Source organism: Gymnoscopelus microlampas (assembly GCF_963454915.1).
Source record: "Gymnoscopelus microlampas genome assembly, chromosome: 20".
NCBI lineage: Eukaryota > Metazoa > Chordata > Actinopteri > Myctophiformes > Myctophidae > Gymnoscopelus > Gymnoscopelus microlampas.
In genome coordinates, this window is record NC_139957.1 from 1,474,751 (window position 1) to 1,486,964 (window position 12,214).

The window sequence follows — 12,214 nt, forward strand, 5'->3', positions numbered from 1 at the left end:
GGTGCAAGTGGGCCCCCAAATAAAGGGCAAAACACTAATATTTGAATTATAATGTAACAGTAATATTTTAAAAGTGATACCAATACATAAGAACTTAACTCATTCATCACAAAAAAAAAACAGCACATACACTTCTGTGAAAAATAGAAAAGAAAACGCCCTTTTCTCTGCTTTCTGTTGCTGTGGGGGAAAACCACCCCTCATTCAACTGCCCATATCTATGGAATGGACGATCGCGGCTGCACACATTTGTGAAGAATAATATTCTATGATTTTTCAAAGGTGAGTGAAAACACTCAAATATCCCTGGCACTGTGGGCTAGAGACAATGTTGTTTTATGGCAATGAATGAGTTAAAGTAATACTATTTTAATTCCATTGATCCGCAACACAATCGATTGACTGATCGTTAAAATAAACATGCTCTGAAAATGCACGCGTCCCACCCAACGGACCACCCAACGGACCACTTGGTGGTCAGATGACATTCCCAAGTACTGGGCCCTAATGGAGAAAAGGTTGAGAACCACTGCTCTATATATATAGTGTGTTTGTTTCCTCAACTTATATGTGGTTGAAGATGTTTGCGTTGCTGTGCGTACCTAGTGGTCCCGGGCCGGGGGGCAGCCCCGTGACGGCAGACTGCTGCTTGCCGGCTCCATACGGGTGGAAGACGTAGAGGGAGAAGTCCGACATGCAGGCGGTGAAGCTGAGGCCCGACGAGTTGCCGGGAGGTCCCGTGAGATCCGATTGGCTGCTGCTGTGACGGCTCCGCCCCAGAGGGCTGCCTAACAGTGGAGACGCTGGATGGGAGGGAGAGGGGGAGGGGCTTGAGTTACACGCTCAGCAGAATAAAATGCAACCAACGAAAATGCAGAGAAACCAATGATGTTTTCATGTAGGAATTGACTGCTAGAGCCACAGGCAACCTTAGAATGTTGACAACCACAATCTGACACAGGAAAGAGTTAAGCCTGATTTGTGCTTTGTTGCGTGTTGGTGTCGCGTGCCGAAAATAGCTGATCTACAAGATCACAATGCCTTGTGAGCTTGTATATTGGCTATTTTTGTAATAAGTATAAATCAGGTTTATTTGCTGCTAGATTGATTTTCAGGACTATCCTGACTGTTAAGGGGAGTTCAGTGAACACTAGTCCATATCTTCACTGGGGGGTGGTATGGGGATTTTCATACCTTTGCTGGAGGGTGGTTTGGGGATGCTTTGGGCTGGCGGGGTGTTGGAAGGCGGGTGCGTTCCGTCCATGGGGTGGCTTCCTGTGGGCAATTCCAGCTCTCCTCGGTTGGAGGAGAAGACGAGGTCGAGGGAGGGCAGTTTGAGCATACACTCCACCCTGGACATGGGCAGACAGCTGAAGCGGATCTGGGACGGCTGGAGAACATAGGAGACAAGTTGATTAGGATTCAAACGTTTTCATAACAAATGCGAGCATAAAGAGCACTTCCTAGAGAGCGCACGTGCACACACACACACACACACACACACACACACACACACACACACACACACACACACACACACACACACACACACACACACACACACACACACACACACACACACACACGTTTGTAACAATAAAAATAATTATCCTCACGATTTGAGGTTTCAGATCATAGAAATAAGAACCATGAAATATACATTTCCAAGACAATTCTGAAGTCCAGCATGCAACAGTACAGCAATACAGCTGCATTCAAAAGTTCTATTGAACATTGAATAGCCATTAGCCATTGAATAGCCATTAGCCATACAGTTCACACAATTCTGATCCAAGCAGCATCGGGTGCACACCACTTACAGTGTGTACAGTACCTGGACTCTGACCACCACGTCCACAGTGTGTACAGTACCTGGACTCTGACATAGACCACCACTTACAGTGTGTACAGTACCTGGACTCTGACATAGACCTCCACGTCCACAGTGTGTACAGTACCTGGACTCTGACATAGACCACCACGTCCACAGTGTGTACAGTACCTGGACTCTGACATAGACCACCACCTCCACAGTGTGTACAGTACCTGGACTCTGACATAGACCACCACGTCCACAGTGTGTACAGTACCTGGACTCTGACATAGACCACCACGTCCACAGGGAAGGAGGAGTAGGCAGAGGTGGAGGAGGACACCAGGGAGGTGGCTGACTCCTCCAGGGGGTCCACGGGGTCAAAGTGTCCCATGTCTTCCTCCTGGGACGTCACCGCTGCAGAACACATGAACACACATGTAAAACAAAAGGCTGACATGATGCTGAATTGTTTGTTTAGTTTTGTTCACAGTACAGATGAATGGCTTCTATTTGGCCACACTGACAAAAAAAAAGGGACTACTGATATTGAAATGTATTTAAACTATTAAGACCGGGAATGCATCTCTGTCATTTTAAGATATCTTTGTCTATTCAAAAAGAGCAGATATACAAGCTCATAGCGTGGCACTTGTCTGCTATTTTGGAAAAGAAAATGTTTTTTTTTTGCGAATCTTTGAATATATATACATATTTTTACTCAAATGGGGGGGGGGGGGGGGGGGGGCGGTCGGAGGACAATTACATATCATTTTGGGGATCCTTGACGTGAAAAATGTTTGAGAACCACTGATATATAGCAACATATTTCTTTTTAACTGTTAGGATTTAGAAGACATTTGTAGAATCCCCAGAAGCAAAGCTTTGAGTTAAAAATGTTTGCTTTGAAAAATACATATATTCAAAGATTTGCACACATTTTTACGATTCTTCAAAATAATGGTAGATCTACAAGCTTGTAATGTGGCAGTCGATGTCCCACTATGAGCTTGAATATCTGCTATTTTTGAATAGCCAAAGAAATCTAAAAAGGACACACAGATGCGTCCCCGGTTTTAAATGGGTTAAAATGTGATACATTTTGTTTGTGAATTTGTTTGTGAAACAGTGTAGTTTGACAGCAGATGCAGCCAGCCATAAGGCATATACACTACATATTTCAAATATCACCCCCTTTGGACACCCCTGGTATAAAACAGAGCCACTGACTGGTGTAGTTCCTCTCCACGGGGGTGATGGGGATGGTCTCCAAGGCTTTCTCCAGGAAGTCCAGTAAACACGGACTGATGACCATTTCCTCCGGCAGGGTCTGCAGGGCCACCCATGCATACAGCTTGGCCGTCTTCACCCCTCCACTGCCCTTCCCTTTGGCTGCAGGGGGACACACGGCAGCACAGAGTCATGACAGCAGCCTACAGTATGTCCCATCTGTCGTTCATGGTCCTTGAACCTTTTATTCTGTGTGTGTGCTAACCACTTAAGCCCTATATTGTACGCGAACTGCCAATAGGCTCTATGCAGAGCAGCCATATTGGAAAAAACTTTGGGCCCCTTTCTTACTTCCTTCACAGGTGTTACCAATGATACTAATTAAGGCTCTGTTCCATTCTGGTCAAACAGAGTGCTGATAGTGTGCATGTTGGCTCACTGGAAATACTTGAGAGGGTTCCAAATGGCCCCTTGAGGGTGTGTAACTCTCTAACATTTTAACAATAAGCCTTTTGTTTTAACTAAACAACATTCACGTACATCACCTTTAAGTGCATCTTTGCTGCAGTTTATGGCTGAATTGTATGTGGTTTGTTGTCATATAATGAAATAAAAACTAATACACATTTCAAAACTATAATAACTGTGTGACAAGATGGATAACAGAATAAAAATCAGGCGTGAGTGTAGAGGTGGATCAGGGGCGCGGCAGAGACGCACGCACGCATGCACACGCGCACACACACACACACACACACACACACACACACACACACACACGCACACACACACACACACTAGAGCATGCAGGTGTACCTGCAGGTGGAGGTGGGGGCAGGGGAGGGAGCAGTGAGTTAGTCTTGCAGTGGACAGCATTGGGAGGAGGAGGAGGAGGAGGTATGGGGTGGTCTTTCATACCATACAGCTTAGACTCTTTGGAGAGGGTCCGGGGCAGCGAGGAGCCTCGCATCGACGCGTTGGGAGACTCCGTCTTCAGGGTCTTGGAGTTGTAGTGCAGCTGAGGAAGAGAGGAGAAGAGAAGCGCCCGCCGTTACGGACCCCCGTGATGCAACGCAGCCCGCGGAACACGTACACTAGAGCAGTGGCTCTCAACCTGCTTTTTCCCCATTTTAAGGACCCCCAGTTTGATGTGCATTAATTCATTCACTGCCAATGACGTCTTTTGACGGCTGTAAATCGAGTGCCCACAGTGCTAAGGACGTCTTTTGACGTCTCTTAAAAAATATATAAATATTTAAAACATTTTTATTTATTTTTCACACAGAACCAGGAGATAACTCGATCCAAAGATTTATTTGGGAAATATTCTGTACCTCGGCTCCTGTGTTTTACTATGTATTTTTGTCGAAACATGCAATTTTTTTTCTTCTTCAGGGAAACACAGTGAAACCCTCCGTGATTAGCAACCATCAGGGGATCAATCATACTGGAGATACATATTCTGTGACTACTTGAACAGGTAAGAAAATCGCAAAATCGCTGGCAGTGTGGGCTTTTTAGGCTATTTAGTGAATGGCAGTGAATGCGTTAATTGGACCAAATGGACCCGTAGGGGTCAATTTTGTTCCATTTGTGCACCTCCAGAGTTACATACCCATACGGGTTCATTTAGCTCCCTCTAACTATCAATCATTTTAGCTGGGGACCCCCTGGGGAACCCATCAATGACCCCTGTGGGTCCCTGGAAACCTCGTTGAGAGCCAGTGGACTAGACATCTAAGCAACGGAGTTACTGAGAAGTAAGTGACATTAACAGAATGTGTTATAACAGAATAACATGAGCACCCATCAGGGTCCAGTGTAGTAGAAGATGTAAAAAAAAAGATGCTACTCAACCACAGTGTCATGTGTTATTCTGCTGTTACAGCCAGGGCCCTCGGCTTCCAGCAGGATAAACATGACGTCAGTGGTTCTGACATCAGAGAGGAAGCAAGAAGGCATTATAGGGGCCGATCACACCGAGGTAAAGTCACCGCTAACGCCTGGTGTGCGTTCCCCTCTTTTGCAGCGAGTCATATTTTTCTAGCAGCTTTTAGAAGCGCATATAAGTCAAAATATATTTACATTTTCAGTGCAAGGGGTGGAGTCGCACCGATCCTTCATGTTTTGATGTGGTAGGAATGGTAGGAATGATGGGACAATATTTTGAGGTATGAGGCTCAATAATTTATTTTGCCACTGCGTTTTTGAAGCGTCTTCACCTGTACGGACGTGCCCTCGGTGTGATCAACCCCCTTACTTGATTCAAAGTTGATGTGATCCGGTGAAATGATTTTGACCTGGCTGTCACATTTCCACTGAAGTTAATGATGTATTCAGCATCACAGAAGCTCAATGGAGATTTTTTTTTTTTAAATAATTTGTTATCAGTACCGATCAAGTAGAACATAGACCAAAACATTAACAGCATTGGTACAATCTGATGTTGTTACAAAGCCAAAGAAGAAGAAAAAAGTCCCCTCTGTCGCCCCCTATAGACTGACCCACTCACCCTCTTCTCCCCCATAACCTGGGAAAACAATAAGACATAATACTCAGCCGTCGTGATTGAGAGGACAGGACAGCCTGCCTCAAAGTTCAAAAACAACATGCAAGGAGGGAAACCAAGGCAACTGGAAAGCTGAAAGATGTATAATTATTTCAATTGTACATTATGAACATGCAAGACATTATTATACCAAAAAGACCAACGATAATGGCAATTATCGTTGGTAATTACAAATATTCCTCCACCGCTCACCCTGCGTGTATAGCTAAAGCCAGTCAAATCACAAACATGCCTTCACCATTGCTCTGCGTTGTCATTTGGAGAGCTTGAAAGTTCAATTAACACCCTGGGTTTGACTGTGTGACTAAGGTGTGTGTCCAGACCTGGGGTCCGGGCCCCCGTCGGGGGGACGCCAAAGATCACAGTGAGGTCTTGTCTGTTTGGAGGCAGTCCCAAATTTTTACATGTTGCACAAAATCCTAACTTGCATTCATCCACTTTGAACCTGGCATCCTTATTTTGAAAATGTAATGAATACAGAAATGCAAAAATCCTAGATGTGTAATATCTCACATATTGTAAAAAAAAAAGAGACATTTTTAACCCCAAACCCTAAAGCAGTCACGGACCCTCATCTGAAAACATGTTGTGCCAGGTACCCCCAGAAGAGAAGATTTGTGTAAAAAAAACACTTGATATAAGAAAGAAAAAAACCCAAAAAAGGCACTCTATAAGCTCACAATGTGTGACACGAGCGCTTGTAGATCAGCTATTTTCGCTATTCGTCGTACACTAACTATACAGGTATAGGGTGTGTTTGTGTGCACCAGTGGGCCTCAGCTTTTATCAGATGTAAGAGGGAAAATGAATACAAAGGGTTGGGAACCAGTGGTCCAGCGCATGTGGACAAAGGTGAGCTGACCTTCACGTCCACTCCAGGGATGTAGAAGACGGTGGTCTCCTGGTCGTTGGACTTGGTCTGCAGGGAGGAAGGGACCTTCTTCCCGGCTAGGAGGTGCGTGGTGGAGGTGTACGCAGGCTGCAGCTTCTTCTTCTTGGGTGGAGAGTCCTGGTCTAGACTCCTGAGGCTGCGATCACAGCTCCTCCACGAAAAACAACGAGAGAGAGGATTAATTGATTTCCCTACAGCAGTGGCTCTCGGAACCTTTTAAGAGGCTCTATGCACAGCAGCCATATTGTGAAGACATTCACAGGTGTTACCAATGATACTAATGAAGGCTCTGTTCCATTCTGGTCAAACAGAGTCAGGGTGCTGATATTATGCATGTCGACTCACTGGAAACACTGCTACACCAGTGGGACTAAAATGTGGGTCCTTAAGGGGGTTCCAAATGGCCCCTTACGGGTGTGTAACTCTGAGAGTGTACAAATGTAACCAAATGGACCCGTAAGGGTCCATTTGGTTACATTTGTACACTCTCAGAGTTATGGGGGTCGTGGAAATTGAAAAATCTGAGAACCACTGTGCTACACTAAATGGAACAGAGCCTTCATTAGTATCATTGGTAACACCTGTTAAGGAAGTGAAAATATGGCTGCTGTGAATAGAGCCTATTTCAATGACCCCTATGACTCTGAGAGTGTACAAATGGAACCATTTGGTTCCATTTGCACGCTCTCACAGTTACGTTCCATTTGTACGCTCTCAAGAGTTACGTTCCATTTGAGCGCTCTCAGAGTTACAGACGTGTAAGGGTCTATTTGCTATGCAAACTATGGAATGAACATTGCAATTGGAACTGCACACTCACTCCCAATGAATATTCCGGTGTAATCTGAAGACTCACCTCTTCAGGCTCCACCATAGTCTGTAGCACTTGCCCTAGCCTCGACGACCTTGCAGGACTATGCAAAAGGCTAAAATGTAACTTAGATAGCATGTGATATAGACAGATGCCAGGTCATTGTTGACCTGGCATCCTATAGTGTGTATAGTTTCAATGTACAGATTTCTTTTAATTTTTATTCTATATTCTACTGTCAGACTGATGATAGGTTATTGGTTTACTTATGATCCTAGATTAGTATTTCTATGCATTTGATGTATTACCTTGTGTTGTCCTTGCTTACTGTAAATGGCTCTGGATTAAGAGCTAAATGCCTAAATTGTATTTGGGATCCCCTCAAGGAACCCTGAGGGTACCTGGACCCCACTTTGAGAACCACTGCTGCCATACAGCACTGGCTCTCAATGCTGCCAAAGTTTGTAAAGGAAAATAAAAGGTACGTTGAAGTGTTTAGTACCTCCTGAGGGCCACGTCCTCGTGTTCAGCCTGCTGGGTGGTGGGGTGCAGGACGCACTTGCCGCTGTCGATCTCCACGCGCACGTCCAGCTCGAAGTCGATGTTCCTCTCGGTGGGGGGGCTCATGAAGCTGCGGTTGGAGGGCGCGCCGCCGCTGCCGCCACCGCTGGGCCAGCGCTCGCTGAACAGCTGGCTGACCGCCGAGAAACCCGACGCCTTCCTGTGGGACGCTTGGCTGGGAGGAGAGGAAAAGAACAAAAAGAACATCAACATTACTGTTGATGGCAGGATGGAGTTGCCTTGGATGACAGCCCAAACTATGGAAGCCGTACGACAGGGTCCAGTGCTGAAAATAGCTGATCTACAAGCTCACAACGCTTCAACCCCCCCGCGAGACTCCAATTGTATCTTTTTGGGTCCGAGCTGAAAACGTTTGGGAACCACTGGTCTACCGTCTAACAATTATCAAACCGGGGGGGGGTTTTGATGAATACTGTAATTTTGAGGTACTTTTACTTTACTGGAGTATTTCCAATTGTTTATACTTTTACTTCTACTCCAGTACATCTTGGAGGCAAATATTGTACTTTTACTTGATTGATGTACTTTAGTAAGACATGAGAACAACAGTACATGGAAGTATAAATTCACAATACAAGGTCTACTAAACTGGAAGACTCATTAAGCACTGAGCTTGTTTAAGATGAGATCCCCATGCACACAAATCATGATGACATATAACAGACAGACAGATATATTTGACTACAATTATTTGAAAACTTGAGTTACTAGTTAATTTGCAGATATAAATGATAACATAAAAAAACACAAGTGCACAACACGTCGCATCGCGACGCTTGTGAACTTGTAGATTTGCTATTTTCAAACATTTTAGTACTTTTACTTTTGGTCCTTTGAGTACATTTTGACACCAATACTTTTGTACTTTTACTCAAGTAAAATTTTAATTCCAGACTTTTACTTGTAACAGAGTACTTTGACATTACAGTATTGATACTTTTACTAGGTAAAACATTTGAGTACTTTTCCCACCACTGTGCTTTTTTTTTTTTTTTTTTGAATCACGTCGACTCACATGGTCCGGCGGGCGTAGCTGCTGGGCGGCCTCTCGCGCTCAAACTCGTCCTCCTTGTCCGAGTCATCCGAGGACGACGTGGAGAGCTCGTCGCGGCGCACGTCGTCGTGCTGGAAGGGAAGCGCTGGTGAGAAGGCGGCGGGCGTGGCGGGGGCACTGAACACGGGGTGGTCGAGGCCCTCGCTAACGGATGGGAAGTCATGGAGTTGATGAGGAGAGTGATGGGTGGGATGGAGGTGAGAGTGACGGGACGGCTCGTCCATGGTGACAGACAACAGGTCCATTTCTGACTCCTCAAGGAACTTTGGCAAGAGAGAGGGGGGGTCACAGAGTCAAATCGACTTGAAAAGAGGGGGGGGGGCAGGGGTTTAAAGGTGGTGCGAGTGATTTATTTCTTACTTTTTTATATGCAACTGTTAAATAGCTAATCATTGTTATAACGTGTTTGTTCAGTAACAGGGGTCTCTCCAGCTCTTTAGTAAACCGAAAATACATTGTCAGGTCGAGGGATAACAATAGGCTCTATGCACAGCAGCCATATTGGGCCCCTTCCTTACTTCCTTCGCAGGTGTTACCAATGATAGTAATTAAGGCTCTGTTCCATTTAGTGTGGCATAGTGGTTGTCTTATTTTCAAGGACCCCCATAACTCTCAGAGTTAGACACCCACCATAAGGGGCCATTTGGGAACCAAAATGGAGTGTTTCTAGTGAGCCAACATGCACAATATCAGCACCCTGACCAGAATGGAACAGAGCCTTCATTAGTATCATTGGTAACACCTGTGAAGGAAGTAAGAAGAGGCCCAATTTCTTTCCAATATGGCTGCTGTGCATATAGTCTATTCCATGCAATCATGAGAGAACTGAGGATTCAGTATAAACAAGTGCCAATTTCATATGTTTATCTTTTATCCTGCATGAGTTCTCGGACTCCTGAAGTGATGAAACAAAAACAAAGAAAGGAACTGGAACACCATAAAAACGGAAGCTGAAAAACTGGTAACCTTGGATGAAATGGGTATCCCACCTCTAAATGTATTTTCTGTTTACCAAAGAGCTGGATTGACAGGGAGACCACCGTTACTGAACAAAAACTATCCACAAGTTTCCTAGGGAATTATGGGCATTACTTCCTGTAGAAATGTGAATTGAATAGACTGACAACAGGAAGTGATGCCCATAATTCCCTCAATGCCCCATGATACCCTGGAAACTCGTCGTTATCAATGATTACTTAGTATAGAGCTTTAGCTTTTCTGTTTTAACCAAAAACTATCACTTACGCCACCTTTAACGTTTGGTTTTGTTCGTATAGAAGCCAACGCTGAAGGACAGAGCCAAGAGAAGAAGGTTTCAGTGGTACATAGATGATGTTATTGAGTAGAGAGACAATAGTGTTCTGTAAAACACAGGGAACGTGTTCTAGTACAGTAATGTGCTGCTACCTAACAAGAACAATTCACTTCAATCTTGTTCTTCTTTGTTTTCCATTTAGCCAGCGAAAAATAAACAGCAGCCATATTATCACTTCTTTCACAGGTGTTACCAATGATACTAATGAAGGCTCTGTTCCATAGTCTAGCACAGTGGTTTCCACGACCCCCATAACTCTGAGAGTGTACAAATGGAACCAAATGGTTCCATTTGTACACTCTCAGAGTTACACACCTGTAAGGGGCCATTTGGAAGCCCATGAGGGTCCCTGGACCCCAACTGTAGACCCACTGGTGTAGCAGAGTGTTTCCAGTGAGCCAACATGCATATATCAGCACCCTGACTCTGTTTGACAAGAATGGAACAGAGCCTTCATTAGTATCATTGGTAACACCTGTGAATGTCTTCATAATATGGCTGCTGTGAATAGAGCCTATTGGTCCTGTTGGTTTGGATATATTTACGGTTAAATGCCCAGCCCTAGTCAGCAAGATGCCCTTCAATATGCATCTTCACAACCCTTGAGAGGAACTTCTTTACGCTCAATTTGGTTGCGATGTTAACCCAATAGGTTAAGCGGCGCAACAGCACACATTATCAAGGTAAAGGACGCTCTCAAGGTTGCCTAAATTAACAAGGCATTTGCAGTACGCTAGCTAAAAAGCTTTCATCAAAGATGAACGCCAACACTGTACACAGTTGTAACAGGAGGCACAGCTAACTGTTGCACGGGTGGGATGATGTGTGCTCACATTGCAGTGCTTGAACTACAGTAGCCAATGCATAATACAGAACACTATTAGCTTGGAATAGTTGTGAAAAGAACAGCGAACATGCATGGTTTCTGTGAAAAGGCAAATTTATGCTCCGTCGTGCTCCGTGAACGGCCGAGAACAGCAGATCTACAAGCTCCCAACGTTACGCGTCGCATCTGCGACGTGTTGTGAGCTTGTAAATCTGCTATTCTCGGCCCGAGACACCGTTGCGTGACAAAGTATGAAATCAGGCTTAAGGAGACCTGAAGATAAAGCCACAGCATGAGATGAGCAATGGAATAGGAAGAAGAAAGCTACCCTCGTCTATGTCATTCTATGTGAATTTAACTGTGAGATGGTACTGTACACACACTCTCACAGTTAAGTTGACATTCAGGATGTTGCAGTGTAGGCTACAGTCAAATAGCCAGAGCATGTAGTAGCAAGTTCTCCAAACTCTAAAAATATACACTTGTAAACGTATGATGTCCCATAGAGATTAATAATACTCTGACGTTCATTTTCTGTCCATCCTCGAGTTCCGTTGGAACACCCGTGACTAGGCCTATGGAAACCTATGAAGGATTTACAATAGCTCTTAAACTGAATAACTGCGTGTGGCACCTGCTACATAGAGACTTTCTGTGGTTCTATAATGTCTTCAGGACCAGATACTGTACATCAACTGTTATCAGGCACTCCATAATTCAATCTCTCTGTCTGTCTCTCTCTGTTTCTCTCTCTCCCCCCGACCCAACACGGATCAGGCACATGGCTGCCCACCCACAGCCTGCTGTTCTGTTCAAGGTTTCTAGTTAAACGGGAGTTTTTTTTCCTTGCCATTGTCACCAAGCACTCGCTCATGGGCAGCTATTGGGTCTCTACTAAGAATGTGGTCTTGACCGACTCTATGTGACAACACTAAAATTGATTGATCAATCGATTGATAACAGGCAGATTTGTATTAATTTTTTTTGGAGGGTGTGTGTGTGAAAACATCTGCCAGGCAGTCCTGGCAGATGTTTTCACACACACACACACACACACACACACACACACACACACACTGTTATCAATCGATCAAATGAACAACCATATATTGGTTGTTGGTC

General features: G+C 44.6%; 1 protein-coding gene across 17 annotated transcripts in view; it reads right to left on the reverse strand.

The window, feature by feature from the left end:
- Positions 1-12,214, reverse strand: part of kiaa1109 (KIAA1109) — a 153,289-nt gene that overhangs the window by 22,863 nt on the left and 118,212 nt on the right. For 9 of the 17 annotated variants that reach the window (XR_014599773.1, XM_084044178.1, XM_084044175.1 and 6 more), the window contains 9 exons: positions 8,913-9,214; positions 7,818-8,051; positions 6,475-6,655; positions 5,556-5,573; positions 3,860-4,061; positions 3,044-3,205; positions 2,091-2,230; positions 1,195-1,390; positions 603-803 (listed from right to left, as the gene is read on the reverse strand). Coding sequence is in view for 16 of the 17 variants with exons in the window: in XM_084044178.1 (XP_083900304.1) it covers positions 603-803; positions 1,195-1,390; positions 2,091-2,230; positions 3,044-3,205; positions 3,860-4,061; positions 5,556-5,573; positions 6,475-6,655; positions 7,818-8,051; positions 8,913-9,214 (1,636 nt within the window). In the remaining variant the exon portion in view is untranslated. The remainder of the gene's footprint in view (positions 1-602; positions 804-1,194; positions 1,391-2,090; positions 2,231-3,043; positions 3,206-3,859; positions 4,062-5,555; positions 5,574-6,474; positions 6,656-7,817; positions 8,052-8,912; positions 9,215-12,214) is intronic. The other 8 variants (XM_084044171.1, XM_084044170.1, XM_084044169.1 and 5 more) reach the window with 4 other exon arrangements.